Genomic DNA, 17,569 nt, shown 5'->3' with positions numbered 1-17,569 from the left:
TCTGCAAATCCATCGCCGAACTGGGACTTGTTTACAAAGTATTCATCACCGAAATCCCGGGAATAAACAAACATACGTGCACAACTTCGTTGCTGCCCCGGAAAAACAAACTTTATCCTCTGTTCCCTTAACGCTGGGCTCTTTGGGCAGCTGAAAAGGGTAATCATTCCCTCACAACCAAAAACACACTCCTTCGGTGACAGGAGCTGCGTCTCATTTCGGAGGCTGCGTCACGTTTGAAGGCTGAATACTTCATCAAGGATGTCTTATTTAAGAAAAGTAAACGTAATAAAATTGACTGATATTTATTGTGAGGTGTAAAATACTGTAATTTCTTTCTTACGTTGCAATCTAACGGTTATTTTTCTTAAATGAGACTGTCTCGATGATGTATGCAGCCTTCAAAGGGTGCAGCCCCTGAACTGGAACACAGCCATTGTTGAAAAATCTCTCGGCTTCCGTATCCTGAACGAAACGCGTTGATGGCTGTGCTCTTGCTCTTTCTCTGGGTGATGTGTGTGTGCACACTTATCAGGGAGAAGTGCCTATACAAGGAATTCCGCGCTCTTTTGACGTCATACACGACACACTCGGAAAAAAACTCTGAAACCAGAAGTAGTGGATTTGGCACAGAAATACTCCATCATACGCCCAATTCGTGTTTTGAAACTTTGGCCATGTTTAGCATGAGAATGCAACTCTTTAATGGTGTAAATAAGTCAGAATGCATGAAATAGCATTACACCCCCCCTTTAAGGCATGAAGAAATTTTTTTCACAGGAAAAAAAAATGTTTAAATGTGTCATTTTGGTGATCAAAGATGAGTTTTAAAGGATAAAATTATTGACTACAGGAGGACTTTAAGTACTTGAGGAAGAGGCGTGTAGCGGCAAAAACTCCTATTTGTTTACCACATGGGAAACGCCATTGACCAGTGTTTGACTCGTGCTTCCTCTTGAATAAAATCCACAAAGTTGTCGAAAGTGCATTTCTTCTTTATTTTACTTTTAAAACTCAAAACAAATCAGTAAATAAACAAACAAACTTCATGGCCTCTGCTCTTTCTTGTGTTCACGCCAACTCCTGTGAGCGCGCTCAAAGATAATATCCGCTCACAGCGCTTCCACCTGGCACTCCGACATAACGCCAATATATGGCAATGGCGCCACCTAGTCCCCACCTCCTATAGAGGACTCGTACACACAAAACAATACGAGGCAATACTTAAATAAAAATATTATTATAAATAAATTCTAATAAACAACCTACAAGGCGTGTCTTCAGATTTGCATATCTAATGGACATGCACAGTAATTGTTGGATTTAAAGGATTAGTTCACTTTCAAATGAAAATTAGCCCAAGCTTTACTCACCCTCAAGCCATCCTAGGTGTACATGACTTTCTTGTTTCTAATGAACACAATCGGAGTCATATTCATAAATGTCCTGACGCATCCGAGCTTTATAATGGCAGTGATAGGGATCAACGACTATGAAGCTGAAGAAAGTGCTTCCATCCACATCCATCCATCATAAATATGTGCTCCACGCGGCTCCGGGGGGTTAATAAAGGCATTCTGAAGTGAAGCGATGCGTTTGTGTAAAAAAAAATATCCATATTTAACAAGTTATGAAGTAAAATATCTAGCTTCCGCCAGACCGCCTTCCGTATTTAAATTACGGAAAAAACGGAACTGGCGTCGCGTATTTTACACTTTTTCTGTAGGTTGAATAGGGAAGGCGTAGGACGTAGCGTAAGCTTTTTGAACGGCAAGAGTTTTACACTTTCTTCATAAGTTGAATACGGAAGGCGGTCTGGTGGAAGCTAGATATTTTACTTCATAACTTGTTAAATATGGATATTTTTTTTATTACAATCGGAGACCTTTATTAACCCCCCGGAGCCGTGTGGAGTACACGTTTATGATGGATGGATGTGGATGGGAGGCACTTTCTTCAGCTCATACTCGTTGATCCTGCTCACTACCATTATAAAGCCCGGATAATTATTTATTAAAATATCTCCAAGAGTATTTATCAGAAAGAAGAAAGTTATATACACCTATTTCTATGTCAGTGATCTTTATGCATTGGATTTTTTTTTTTTTTTTTTTTAATTGAGATGAATCCACCCAAACAAATGACTGTTATGAGCCGGATCGTCTTAATGAATCATTCGACCTGATTCACAAATTTAAAAAAAAAAAAAAAAAAAAACTTAAAGCATGTCAGGATCACTAATGTGTAATTGGCTATTATTTAGCATTTTTATGATTTCATTTAATTATTAACTTCGTCAACCCTGTTCTATGGGTTTGAAACAACATGAGATTTAATATTATTTATGAACTTAATATTTCAATAATTTTAACAAATTATTTAATCTTTTTTTTTATTTAGCATTTTCATGATTTAATTAATAGCTTTTCATCAACCCTTTACTATGGATTTGAATGTGAATCAATGTGAGTAAATGATTTTTAGTTGAACTTTTCCTTTAAATAGACAAGTGAGAGTGTGAAAAGGGAGTTTTTCAATAGTTCATTGGGCCAAATTTGCCCATAGTTGAAGAAACAGTCTTAAATGTATTGATTTCTAAATCTCATTCCAAGTATTGTTATAATAAAGATGACATATTGAGAGTCATAAAATGAATTGTTTTCAGGGGTATGACAGCAGACGTGGGTGGGTGGGGGAGTGAGGGGTAATTTTAACTATGAGCGAGAGCTTTAGTGAGAGAGAGAGAGAGAGGCTGCAGTGTACGGGTGAGCGGCGGGATCCGTTAGCAGGGCTTTTCTTTGCGTTCGGAGATCTTGGCTCGCAGCCCAACTGGCGTTTTTGTAATCAAGGCATGATCCGGGACTCCATGCGCTTCTTCTCCGAGCCGCGTCGGCTGCCTGCCGCTTGGAAGGATCCCAGATTTCCCTGCTGACATGAACAGAGCTGTGAGTGCCACTGTTTCTCATTTCTCCACTAGCTTTTTTTCTTCATTACTCTTTCGTGCACATCTTTGCTCTTCTCTGGATCCTGCTCGTTCCTTTTTCAGCAGTCTGGATGAGGATGGTAGGCTGCAACTAACATGAGCTTTCTGTCAGACGGGCATTTGTCTGAAGAACGAGGCCTCGGTTTGGGCACAGGAGCGTCCGTCAGCTTATAGTTAGAGCTATTTGACATGTGATCTGTACAAATGAGTGGGAAGCGCAGAAAGCAGCCGCTGGAATGTTCCCTGTCCTTTTGCAGCATTGATGATTCACGTTGGCTCGTATTGCACTGGATTTTCTTGGGTGTTTGTACCTCCGCGAGGTTTGTTTTGGTCCCCTGACAACCGAAGTCACTGTGAGTTCCTTGCGCACTTGCCTTGCAATCTGTTCACTCTTAAAAATTAAGGTTCTTTATTGGAATCAGTGGTTCCGTGAAGAACCTTCAACATCCTTGGAACCTTTCCATTGCACAAAAGGTTCTTTATAATGGAAAAAGGTTCTAAAACACTAAGAAAAAATGTTTCGTTTAAGAAACCTGATCACTGTAAGGTTCTTTGGGGAGCCAGAAATAGTTCTTCTATTTCACTCCCTCATGAAAACTTTAATTTTTAAAATGTGCATCATAAGTGCATTTAATGCCATGCGATTCACTTTCTTATGGCGAACACAAAAGAAGATATTTTGAAGAATGCTTAAGCCACTGTTTTCCATGTGATACATAATTAAGATTATACTTTTCATTACTTACACTGTAAACCCGAATAAGTTGGGCTAACTAAAAAAATTAGAGGTAATCAGCTACATCAAATTTTTTGAGTTATGATGTTCCCGATTTTAAGTAAGCAGAACTGTCAAGTTTGGAGTTTGTAGTACTCATGCATGTTAATTGCTCCCAACTTAAAGTTTTTGCAAATCATACGAGTTATTAACTTCACTGTAAACCCTAATAAGTTGTCAGAACTCAAAAAAGATGAATGAGAATTTTTTAGCAAGATTTTTATTTTGTACTCATATTTTTATTGTTCTTTACTTGAAATATTTGAGTACACAAATTTATACTTTTAACTTAAAATTATCTCAACGTAAATATTTTGCTAGCTAAACTAATTCAGAAAATGCCAACTTGCTAATTTGCTAACATGTTGACAAAAGCATGCTGGGAAATAGAAATCCCAGCCCAGTTTCAGTTAAACTTAAGTTAGTCTAAATGAAAAGAAATGAGTTCATACAACTCAAAACAATGAAACAGTTCAGTTTACTTGAAATATGTTAGTGCTGTGAACTCAAGAGAAAAAGAAAGTTTTAAATACTCAAAATAGTTTAATTAACTGAACTAATTTGTTTAATTTAAGTTTGTCCTAGCGTTAGGGTTTACAATGTATACTATTCATTTATACTGCATTTAAGCTCCTACACTGAAAAAAAAATTGGTGTAGAAACAATTTTCACTGAGAAATTGCTAGTAAATTTCACAAATAATTATAAAAAATGGCAAGTAACACATTGAATTTAGTATAAACACTGAAATGCAGTAGTATTGTCGTGTAAAATGTAAACTTAGTTTTATTTACAACTTCGAAAAAATTATTTTTTACAGTGCACTGTATATTTCAAGTCTTCTGAAGTCATATGATGCTTTGTGAGAAGGACAGACAAAAATTTAAGTCATTATTCACTAAAAATCCCCTCTGCTGTAGTCTCTTGTATTTCAGAGACCAGTTGTATGGCTTCATGATGGTGCTTGTGTGTCATTTTTGGAGCTTTTCAGTAAAAATCACCATCCATTGCATTTTTGCTTTCATGTTCCAAAGAAAAAATAAAGTCAGATGGGTTTGAAACAGCATGAGGGAGTAAACGATGACTGGATGTTTATTTAATGGTCTTAATATAAAGTGGTTTCAGCCACATTTGAATTATTAGTTTGGATGTTTTTCCCACAGAGGGCCTGCAGACATCTCTGTACTGCCCCGCATAATACGCTTACTAACGTGTGCTTTGAGAAACAGGAATGCTGGAAATCTTAACAAAGTTAAGATGCTTGGTGTCATCAGTAGCAGAACTTATTCCGCTGATATTAACCAATCAGAATCCTCCATGCAGAATTTAAAAAATGTCACATTGCAATGAATGGGAATCTGTTTACAGGGGTCATGTTGTACTTGTGTTGCGTTTAAGTTCCTGCACCAAAAGGTTTAGTTTTTCTTTCCAAACTTTTTATCAGGGATGGTCCAGCTGCTGAATAATGAGTGTGTGTTGATATGTAAATTTATGCGATCATATGTTATGAGCTCATGGTCGTGATGTCATGACCGTTTTTGCAGTTTAGTTTCAATAAATGATCTGAAAAATCCTGTTTACAGATACCCAGAAGGCTGGATGGCAGATAAAACGCTGATGTACAGTATAAGGACAGCACAAAAACACACAATTGCTGAGTTTAAATCAACACTTATTTTACACTTTTGTTACCCAGTATTTGAAAACAGAGAATGTGCACAGTTGAAACATTCAGATGACTCAGTATCAGCTGATATCAGACTGTCCAGGTTTGTAAGATGTGCAAACACTCGAGCACAGCGGCTGCATGTGTTTCAGTGCATTTGCATGAGTGTTGAGTCATAGTTGGACTGAATTTCACAGAGAATCTCTTCACATGAAGTGAGCGCAGGATAACCACAATATTGTAATACCGTGATACCGTAAATGCATGCATCAACCACAACCGCGATGTTTTTATGTTTTCTTTTTTTTCCCATAAGGCTATGCCCTTCTTGTTTTACACTTAATGCATGTGTATTGAATGTTAAATAAGTTAATAATGATAACAAGAGTGAAGAATGTAATTTTTCTGCCAACTAGCTCTTTTTTACTTAATTGAGACTCTGTGTATCATTGTGATTTGTACAGAGGCTCGTAGATTTGCACTAAACAAGCCTGAACAGGCAGTGAGTGAGAAAGAGAGATAGAGAGAGTGTGCGATTACCTGCGTCTGTCCTTCTTCAGGTCAAGTCATATATTTGTGAAAAAAAATAAGTTTACCATGCCCAAAGAGGAAAGCAATGTCTTTGTCGTAGCATCATTTCAACGTTTAAGAGTATTTCCCATGAGTGGCGTCAGCGCTGGTCAATGCATTAAAGGATTAGTTCACTTTTAAATGAAAATTAGCCCAAGCTTTACTCACCCTCAAGCCATCCTAGGTGTATATGACTTTCTTCTTTCTGATGAACATAATCAAAGAAATATTAATAAATATCCTGACGCATCCGAGCTTTATAATGGCAGTGAACAGGACCCACGAGTATGAGCTGAATAAAAAGCTTCCATCCACATCCATCCATCATAAACGTACTCCACACGGCTCCGGGGGTTAATAAAGGCCTTCTGAGGTGAAGCGATGCGTTTGTATAAAAAAAATCCATATTTAAACAAGTTATGAAGTCAAATATCTAGCTTCCGCCAGAATGCCTTCCATATTCAGATTACGGAAAAAACAAAACTGGCGCCGCGTTAGTTCTGTAAGTTGAATAGGAAAGGTGTTGGACATACAGTGTAAGCATTTTGAAGAATACGGAAGGCGGTCTGGCGGAAGCACTTGCAAGGCGAGCATTTGTGTTTATAAAGCATATACATTTTTATTTATTTATTTTTTTTAGAAAATGACCGATTGTTTCACTAGATAAGACCCTTATTCCTCGTCTGGTATCGTTTAAAGCCCTTTGAAGCTGCAGTGAAACAGTAATTTTGACCTTCAACCGTTTGGGGTCCGTTATATATGGAGAAAAATCCAGGAATGTTTTCATGGAAAATCTTAATTTTCGACTGAGGAAAGAAAGACATAAACATCTTGGATGACATGGGGGTGAGTAAATTATCAGGAAATTTTAATTTGAAAGTGAACTAATCCTTTAAATCAGTGCCATTGGTCTCTATGAAGTGAAGCTTCAGCTTCAGCATTACCCCGGCGACACATTGCTGGTTGGTTGAGCCTTGTAAAGTGGCGCACAAAGTTAAAATAATTAACAACAAGCTTATTGTCAGGTTTGTTCTTTTATGTGGACCCTTATTTTGACATTTTGTTCTATTTTCTTTAGTTCCTGTTTCCCTGCTCTGTTTAGCTGACTTATCATAACACTTATTTAAATAAAAAAAAATGTATTAAAAAAGATTATATATTTAACAGAGCTGTCAAAATTAGCGCGTTAACGGGCTATTGAGTTCTCTTTCACACTTAAACAAACAATAACACACAGAGTTATGCCAAAATGCCCGTTTTGTCGAGTATCCTCATAAGAGCAGAAAGAAAGTGTAAACTGGCGTTGTGTCAGTTAAGCTTTTTTCGTAAGTTGAATAGGAAAGGCGTAGGACGTAGCGTACGCTTTTTGAACTGCAAGAGATTTACACTTTCTTCGTGTGAAATGAAATGTGCCTTAGATCCGCGTCATGTTTGGCAGCTCTTAAAGTAATAAACCAGTTGCTGTGATGATGTCTGTCATTAATGTTCATCAAAGATAACAATTGTTGCTTTAATAAGGATTAATCTATATTTAATTTATATTTTATGTAGAGAGAACTGTAAAGTGCCTGATGGCTTTATTCAATTACTGTATATTTCCTACCTGTTAGACAGGTAAATTATTCATTACATTTATTATAATGGGTTTATGTGAAGATTGTTTTAAGTTCGCTTAATTTAAAAGTTATTTTTTTAAAGCCTAATGTTGAAATTATTAGCTTTCAGTTATAATGTAATGTTGAATGTCTATAATTGTTTAAAGCTGCAGTCTGTAACTTTTTGTTCAAATTTGACAGAATTTATATAATGAGCGAGTACATCATGAATCCATTTTCCAAACCGTGTTTTGTCTTATTCTGAATCACTATGGTACATCCATAATAAGTGTCGGTACACTTTACAATGTCTCATTTGTTAACATTAGTTAATGCATTAGTCAACATGAACTAACAAGGACAAAATATATTTTTACAGCTTTTAGAAGTATTGTTCATTAATCATGTTAACTAATGCAGTTAACAAATTTATATATGTATTATATCTGTGTTCATGAGATCACATAATGCATTATAAGGTGCATTACAAGGCATAATTAATGCATTAAAATACTCTTATAATGCATTATATATAAAGGCTTCAAGTAAAGTGCTACCACAATGCTTTGAATGTTTTGAAATACACATATTTAGTTGAGCTCAGTGGGCGATTTCACCTCGACCCTCAGTTATCAGAGCTGTAAAGTGACTTAATTGTCCTTTTGGTGATGTGCTGCTCATGTAAACCCTGTGGATGAAGTAACTATTAGCACTAGTAAAGACATGCTTGTTTTAATAAACACCGCTGACAACCCAGGATATTATTTAGTCTTTTTAGGATCAGTCCTGCCCGTGGGTTTGCAGCAGTTTTCCTGTGTTTAGAGGGATAAAAGCGTCTTCCGACCTCGAGGAATCTCTGTTTTGAGCTGAGATCTGACTCTATTCTCTCTCAAATCTTTGCAAGCCTCTTCAGATCCAAATTTACTCCGTGTAGGAGTCGGGCTGGCCTGGAGTCAGTCGGGTTATCTCACCGCAGTGCTGCCGCAGGCGCTCTGGCTTTCAGGCCGTGTCTCTAAAAACCCACGGATGCTGAGAGATCTTGACGTTTGATGCCTGATTTTACTGTCGTATAACACTGACATAGTGATTAAGATGCTGTGCTAAACGTAACACAAGCGTTTTCTCTTCAGCTGTGCAGTGAAGTCTTTATTCCCCTGGCGAGTCCAGCACATGCCCTTCTGCCAGCTCTGCAGCCATTTAAAGCATGATGTGAATGTACTGCTGCATCAAACACATCTCAACCTTCATAAAGACTGAGCTTCAGAAATAAAAGCAATTGACTACATGCACTACACTTCCGTTAAAGGATTAGTTAACTTCAGAATTCAAATTTCCTGATAATTTACTCACCCCCATGTCATCCAAGATGTTTATGTCCTCCTTTCTTCAGTTGAAAAGAAATTAAGGTTTTTGAGGAAAACATTTTAGGATGAACCCCAGTGAAGTCCACTATATGGAGAAAAATCCTGGAATGTTTTTCTTTTCGACTGAAGAAAGAAACATCTTGGATGACATGGGGGTGAGTAAATTAAAATGGCAGAACAGTGATTATTTATTTGTATTAATAAAGGTTCTTACTGATTTTATTCATGAGGTCTCACACTTCATCGTGATCACTAGATTAGACGAGCACTGACCCCTTGTGGTTAAATAATCGCGTACGTTTACCCGCTGACTTTGCCTCAGCAGAGGCTGTGATTGGATAACTGGACTAACCAGCGGACCAATCACATCGCATCATCTCAAATGTTGGTTTGGTGGTTCTGAAACGCCCCAAGTCAAAGTCTGTCATCAGAATGATTTGGTTTAATTCCCTCCAGAAGCGTCTCACACCATCGTGTTCCCAAACACCGGCATCCGAGCGCAAGAGAACATGACAGCGTTTATTGTGTTTCGTCTGACGCTCTGAGATGAAACTCATTTATGATGGAGGAGAAAAGAGCCCAATTGCAGTAGGGATGGGCATTTTTGGCAATTTTTCATTTCTATCGTCGATAGGTTTTGAAAACGAGTAATTGAGTACTCGGGGGGCGGGGCGTGTGCGGGGGGCGGGGCATGGCCGTCATGGAGATAATGAAAATATCTGAAGACTGTTATGAAAATGAATGTTAAAAATAAAAATATGACATGAACACGTGATTAGAACACTGTTAGATTATGATTGTGATGCAGCAATGTTATTAATAAAGAAGCGTCTACAAGGAATAGCTAGTTGAAGAGTGACTTTATGCCAATAAACTGAAGCCCGTTCTATAACACATCCTGTGATATTAATCAGATAACTTAGATACATAACAGACGTAACATTACAACTGGTATCTGCACAAAAGGATGCAAATGCCAGTGAACTTTAAGTTACGCGCTATAGCCAGAGTGAGAGAGAGAGAGAGAGAGAGAGCTCCCGCCGTGATGCGCTTTCATGACAGCGCACTGAAACACACTGAATTTACTATAGATTTTTATAATGTTCTCATTATAATGCTGTTTATGGCAGATTTGTGCTATATTTTCATCTACATTATTAAGTGATTCCATAAATCGCCTGCATGTTTTCAAAGCCATACGAATTAGCCTATGCCATTGAACGAATATGACAAAAAAAAGCACTGCTGCATTATTATAACATCAGTATTTTTATTTATTTATTTATTTTTTAAAGAAACATCTAAAAGCAATATGACTGTCTCAAATAACTCAGATATCGGGCATTGCATTTGAGCATGAAACTAAACACTGATCTGCAGCGCATTCAGCATGTGAATAAATGTTGATGTCCCAACGCATCCTGTAGTGGATTAATCAGATGCAGCTATTACAACTTTCATCGGCAAAAAGTTTGCGAATGCAAGCATGAGCTTGACCGAAAGTGTATCTCCGATTGCGCTTTAAAAACACAGCCGACGAAACGAAAGCACAACAAATTCACAATCTATTAGGCTACATTAGTGTCACAATTGTAATTTTTTTATTTAATTTAATATTTCGGCAATATTTTGGATTCAATTTGCACTTTCTGAACAACCAAAATGTTATTTTACAGTGTGAAAATCACTGATGATTATTGCTAAATTAATTATGAATAGAATTTGAAGGATATTTTCGGCGCAAGATAAAAGCTTGGTGCTGCACAGCTTGCATTGAACTGTATTTTCATCTATCTTGTCAAAGTGAAGCCAGACATCACTACGTGACTTCGAGGCCATTCATTCTCACGTCTTTTGACGCATGCTGTGGCAAGCTAAACAATCAGAGCTCAGGGCGCCGCCCAAAGTGCTGCTAACCAATCAGGAGGGGGAAAAAAACAAACATTTCGATCATCGTTTACATGATCGATCGTCGCTGCCATGGTCGAGTACTCGATCGAGTACTGTTGCACATCCCTAAATTGCAGCAACTTACAGTTTTATTACTGATATTTTGCGCCAATTTCACAGGAAGTGATGATTTTGTTCTCTTGAACACATGAAATGGAAACGCTGCTATATTCGCAAATGTTTTTTGTGATATATTCCAAATTTGTGCATAAATTAAATTTGCAACTTTGAATGGAAACATAGCTAATGAAAAAATGAAGACAACCATAAATATTAGTTTTAAATGTTTACATTTGTAATGTAATTATTACTACAGGATATTATTTTTGTTGACAATAGTAGTATTTCTTATTTAGTATTTTTTTATATAATAATAATCATAATTATTTTTATTTTACAGCCATATTTAAATATAATCACAAAAATCAAAGCCCTCAAACAAGCACAGCAAACCTGGAATTTTAAATCACATTTGCAATTTTTTATCAGAAAAATCGCAATTATATTTCTCCAGAAGTCATGCAGCCCTACCAAAATGTCTGAGGAACATTAAAAGAGAGCTTCTGACAAATGCTGTAATAAGAAATATCCTTGCCAACAGTTTTCTGCTCAACATCTGAGGGTTATGTGTGAGTTTTGAGCTACAGAGTTTGAAATCGTGGTCACATGTGAATGTCAGACGTCTTGAAACAGCTGATGGCATGAGGAGTTTTAGTGCGCTGAGCTCATGTTGCCGGTCGTAGCAGCTGATGCTAATAATGGTGTGTCCATGTGCAGTTAGGCACACAAATGTACACGTGTTAAAGAAACATGTACACTGTAATTGACTGATTATAGCTAATCATATGCCATTGTGTTTATATTCCAGTCCTGGACTGTTTCTCCTGGGTCTCTGGCGTTTTATAGACATTTATGTAATATAAACGCAGCCTTATTCCATTAGATTTGCTTTATGTAATTCTGTTGTTTTTCCTCCAGACTGTTTAAATGTCTGGGCAAGGGAAAACTATTATGTTGCTGTTTGTGAAAAAAGATTTTCATTTTCATGTGAGATGCAGTAAATCCTGCTGGCAGACATAATCTTGGTTTTGTTTCACAGATTGTTTGGATTATTGTGTTTGTGTATGTAATGTTGAGATGTTCATAAACAGTTCTGTGCTCAGAGCCCAACAGAGATGATGATGATGATGAAAAAGGAACACAAGGACGCAGAGCTGGATAAAAAGATAGAGGCCTTACGGAAGAAAAATGAAGCTCTTATGAAACGCTACCAGGTGAGAAGCTGTTTAAAATACGTCAAAAGCACACATCAGATATTTAGATCTCATTCAAAAATCATTTCTCTTGTCTATTATTAAATCGTTAATCTATGAAAAATAGGAACATAATGCCTGATGAAGGTCACGTGACCGAAAATGTTGTTCGCAAGCTATAGCAGTGTGCAGGATTCATCTATTTTTAGGGGTTCAAGCATGTAGCGCTGAAACTATTGTAATTGTTAAACAAGGATGGCGAAATTTTCTGTATTTTGAGTTTTTTGAAAAACCTACTTTTGCGAACTAGTCCTAGGTTTTTGACCCGATCGGAACCAAACCAGTGCAGAAATGTTCTCTGGAGTCTGAATATCAATAATTATAAAACGTACGCCAAAACGTACGATGTGGGCGGAGCCACTTTTACTAAATTGGCTATAACTTGAGAAAGAAATTAGATATTTGCACCAAACTCAGTTTCCGTGTGTATGGGCTCAATCTTTGGTCATGATAAAAAAATCGCATCGATTGGACGCTAGGTGGCGCTATAACTTGAAAAAAAACATGAAAACAGCTGTAACTACGCAACCATTAGTCCAATCGACTTGAAATTTGGCATGCAGTGTCTTGGTCCAAGGGGGCATGATAGTCTATGAGGACATTGGCGTATCTCAAAAAACATGGCCGCCATCGGCTAATGAAGTTTGAGCACCTATTAGACAAGGTTAACGGAGGCCGATCGGAATGAAACTCAATGGGCATGTTTGACTCATGGTCCTAGAGGTCTATAAGAATTTTGAAAGAAATCGGCCACTAGTTGGCGGTAACGCATTTTACGCCTCAGTAATCACTTGGTGTTTCACAGATTCACACAATATGCATCATTTGATAGATCTCCTCATGCTGAACAACTTTGCCTCAAGAACCAATGCTGTCAATCAAATCGTTCATGAATTATTCACGAATAGCTGAAAAACCTACTTTTGCGAACTAGTCCTAGGTTTTTCGCCCGATCGGACCAAAACCAGCGCAGGACAATTCTCTGGACTCTCTAGATCCATAATTATCAAAAAAAGTTGAACTTTACCATTTGGTTTGCTATAACAAGGTCATTTAGAAAATGGGCGTGGCTAAATATACCCAAAAGCCTATAAATCCTAAAAGAAAACTTAGAACTTCACGGAATTAAGGGAGCACATGCAACATATGACTCTAAAGAAGCATGCCAACTTTTATGGAGATCGGACCATTGGTGGCGCTATAACTGTTAAAAAGCTTTTAAAAACGTATGTTTTAATGGTTTTGGCTGAAAATATATGTAATTCTGGGTGTGTTCAACTTATTTTCACTCCTGAAACCTTGCCGAGTCCATCGATACCAGACTTGACAGATTTTGCCTTATGGTTTGTGCAACATTGTGATTTAGCGCTTAACTTTTGCGAATATCTTCTAAACCGTTAGTCCGATCCGTAGGAAACACGGAACCTAAGTTAGTTTAAAAATTATAAATGCCCAAATTACACAATTTTGATAGGAAGTGGCAAAAAAATCCAAACAAAGTCTCTCATGGGTCATTTTTTTATGCTCTCATATATATATATATATATATATATATATATAAGTATCTATAATTTCAAAACGAAATGAGATATTTTCACCAAAATTAACACGCATATGTATGGACACACTCTGAGGACACCCAAAAAAATTGGTGGAGACCAGGCAATAGGTGGCGCTCTAACTGTCAAAAAAACATGTTTTTCCTTACTAAATTGCCTGTATTGGCTGTAAATGGTATTTCCATCTATGATCCAAGTGTTTACATGCTATAATAAAATAAATATAATGTCTTTTTACGCATGTGCTTAAAGGCCTTAAAGTGCTTGAACCCCGATGATTGCTGCTCGCAGCTATATTTGTAATTATTATGCTTTCTATTTATTCCTACTTACCTGCTCATAGGATTTATAAGAAGTTGCGGTGGCATTTCATTTATATTATTATTATTACGAAAACATAAAATGCTTTGAGATGCAGAACATGATCCCCTTATAGGGCCTTATAATTTCTGCGATGCAGAAAATGCGGACGAAATCGTGTTATATAAATTTTAAACAGTCATGGATTTTAACAGTAAACCTACTGTGGAAAGTAACAAGTTTTGTGATGTTTTGCAGGAAGTGGAGGAGGATAAAAAGCGGGCAGAACAGGAAGGGATGTCACTGCCCTGCAGGAAGGGAAGCTTGATGATCTGTCCATCACCATCAACAAATCCTCCAACGTGAGCTGCTTTATTCCTTCACAGACAGACACAAACACCACGATAATGGTTAAACTGATAATCACGATTATTTTGCTCAAAAATTATAATATTTACACTATCTTTGCAACCTAATATGCCTGTAGGTGACACATGGGCTTCATTTAACCAACAGTAGCTGTTTCCATCACCCTGTTTTCATGCGCATTTTGAAGTATCGCATCAGAAACGAGTGATGGAAACGCCAAATTTCAGGGGGAAAATAACACAAGGTGGTTTTTGACTTGCGAAAAAGAGTTAATGCGAATAATGGGAGATGGAAATGCATTTGCCGAATAAATTCTGACGTATTGAACATTAAACCCACGTGACTAATCGGCTGTTTCCGCTGATGGTGTTTTATTTACTGTCGGCTACCAATACCACCGTCATTCGCCCGAACAACTTGATGGAAACAAACTTTTACTTCACGTTTGGATAGACCAGCTTATGATAGCTTCATCACAAGGGAAATTAATAAAAAATATTGTATTGATGAGAGTAATTTGAACACTGCTTACCATTATTAATAATTATGGATAATTACAATGAACTAAATTGAGCTGGATAATTACACTAACTTTGCAACATCATATATATATAATATTTCTATTAGTAATTATTTACAGTGACAGTTAATATTAATAAATATTATATTAAGTATGTATTTGTCTGTGTGTATGTATGTATGTATGTTCATAATAAATCGTATTTCTTTTTTATATTTATTAATTATTATTAAACCAAAACTGAGAAACTAGGCTCAGTTCAGGTAGAAATTGATATAATTTATTTTAAAATATTTATTTTAATTATTCAGTTATTCACAAACAACTGAAAAAGTCATGGGGCCTTCGACTGTTGTGGACAACAAGGAGCTTTGGAGTCAGAAAGGTTGAGAACCGCTGACCTAACGCTGTGCTGTAAGAGTTGAGCTACAGGAACCTAAATGTGGAGAAAAAGAAACAACAGTATATTAATAACAGTAGAGAGATTTAATGTTGTAAACACCTGTGTTCAGGATCAGCGTGTGGTGACCAAGAGGCCGGGAGGGCTGAGAGAAGGAGAGCCGGAGAAGGACTGTGATCCTGGATCCAGCGTCTTCAGCATCGGGAGAGGAAAACGACGGCAGCTGCTCGTCACAACATCAGGAAACATCAAGGTGAGACTCAGTGAACCTTCCTGTAAAGTTATTAGAGATGACATACAGTCAAGACTTCAGACCTTTCGTAGATAATGAATTTTAGATGTGTGTTTTTGTTTTTCAATAAACTACTCGTTTTGGGAGATTCCCATTTTTCTCTCATTTTATTTTTTAAGATGTCACTGATGATGCCAAGCAAAATATTCATACTTTGAACTAGGGCGGCACAATTAATTGAAATAAAAGCAAAATTTTCTCACACTTGTTTTCACAGAGATTTTAGTTAGAATTTAGTATTATTTGTATACTATTGTAGTATTTATTAATATTCTTAATTGACTTTTTTTAATATATATTTTCCATTTTTATTTTAGTTTAAGTTATAGTAATTTTATTATTTTGTCATTGTTATAATTTTTTTATTATTTATTTTTAGCTTTAATTTCTTTTTATTAGTTTTAGATTTAGTAATTTTAGTACTTCAAATTAAAATTTTTTTCAGTTATTTGCCAGGTCAGCATTTATAATTTACATTTGTTTTTTTAATCTAATATTTACATTTTATTGCAGCTTTATTTCAAAAACATTTTTAATAGTTTTAATTCTAGTTTGTTTAATAATGTGACGTTTTTAAAAGAGAGACAAGATATTCAATAAGAACCTCTAATGAGAAGTCAAAATAAAATAATGATGATGATTTTACACTTGTACTGGAAAATAAAATTTTTATTATTACATTATTTTTCTTAGATACAGTGAAATATTACAGTAGTAATATTTCTTATTTTGTTTAATATTTTTATTTTGTAATAATACGTTTAATGCTTAATTTTTGTGCAAATTATGCAACCCTACAAACAAATACAGCAAACCTGGAGCTTAAAAAATAAATATAGCTGCGAGCAGCAATTATCGGGGTTCAAGTGCTTTAAGGCCTTTAAGCACATGCGTAAAAAGATATTATGTTTTAATTAGCAAGCATGTAACCATCTCGATCATAGATGGACCATTTACAGGCAATTTACTATAGGAAATATATGGTTTTTAAAGCTTTTTAACAGTTATCGAGGTTGATTGGTTTTTGAAAGTTGGTTTTTATAATAATCTCCAATATTTAACAAACGATTCAATGGACAGAGGCGGTCAGAATGAGGAATTCTACCACGTGGTACAAATCCCATGGGCACGCATAAAAGATCGCACAATACACAATCTTTTACGCACGTAAAAAACACGAAGGCGCCCCCTGGTGGCCGATTTCTTTCAAATTTCTCACAGGCCTCTAGGGCTGAGTGTCAAACAGGCCCAGTGAGTTTTCTTACGATCAACCTCCATTAACCTTGTCTAATAGCTTCTCAAACTTCATTTGCTGATGGCAGACATGTTTTTGGAGATACGTCAATGTCCTCATAGACAGTCATGGCACCTCGGACGAAGACACTGCATGCCAAATTTCAAGTCGATCGAACAAACAACGAAATAGTTATAGTCATTTTCAAGTTTTTTTCTAGTTATAGCGCCACCAAGTGGCCAGTCACCACATCCTTTTTCACACAACCACAGAATAAGCTCTTACATAGATGTGCCAATTTTAGTGCAAATATCTTATTCCGTTCACGAGTTATAGCCATTTTAGTAAAAGTGGCTCCACCCACTTCGAACGTTTTGGCTGCCCTTAGAGACCATGAATCGAAATTTCAACTTTTTTTGATAATTATTGACAATTAGACTCTGGAGAATCTCTGCACTGGTTTGGTTCCGATCGGGCCAAAAATCTAAGACTAGTTTGCAAAAGTAGTTTTTTCAAAAAATCCAAAATTTAGCATTTTGTTATAAGACGCTTGAGCCGACGCCTAACGGTTTAGGAGTTTTGAGCCATTTCGTACTTTTCACCACTGTAGCGCCCCCGTCAGGCCGATCGGGGTAAGCGTAAGTGACGTTGTAGCCAGTGTGAGCACTACCAGCCCTCA

At 36.6% G+C, this 17,569-nt stretch overlaps 1 protein-coding gene across 1 annotated transcript in view; it reads left to right on the top strand.

Moving 5' to 3' along the window:
* Positions 1-17,569, top strand: part of LOC127498845 (coiled-coil domain-containing protein 9B) — a 42,623-nt gene that overhangs the window by 3,150 nt on the left and 21,904 nt on the right. Inside the window, 4 exon segments of the mRNA XM_051868645.1 lie at positions 12,067-12,177; positions 14,334-14,388; positions 14,391-14,437; positions 15,477-15,617. Coding sequence (XP_051724605.1) covers positions 12,067-12,177; positions 14,334-14,388; positions 14,391-14,437; positions 15,477-15,617 — 354 coding nt within the window.

This window comes from Ctenopharyngodon idella, chromosome 17 (assembly GCF_019924925.1).
Source record: "Ctenopharyngodon idella isolate HZGC_01 chromosome 17, HZGC01, whole genome shotgun sequence".
In the NCBI taxonomy this organism is placed as follows: domain Eukaryota; kingdom Metazoa; phylum Chordata; class Actinopteri; order Cypriniformes; family Xenocyprididae; genus Ctenopharyngodon; species Ctenopharyngodon idella.
This window is presented reverse-complemented; position numbering and strand designations above follow the sequence as displayed.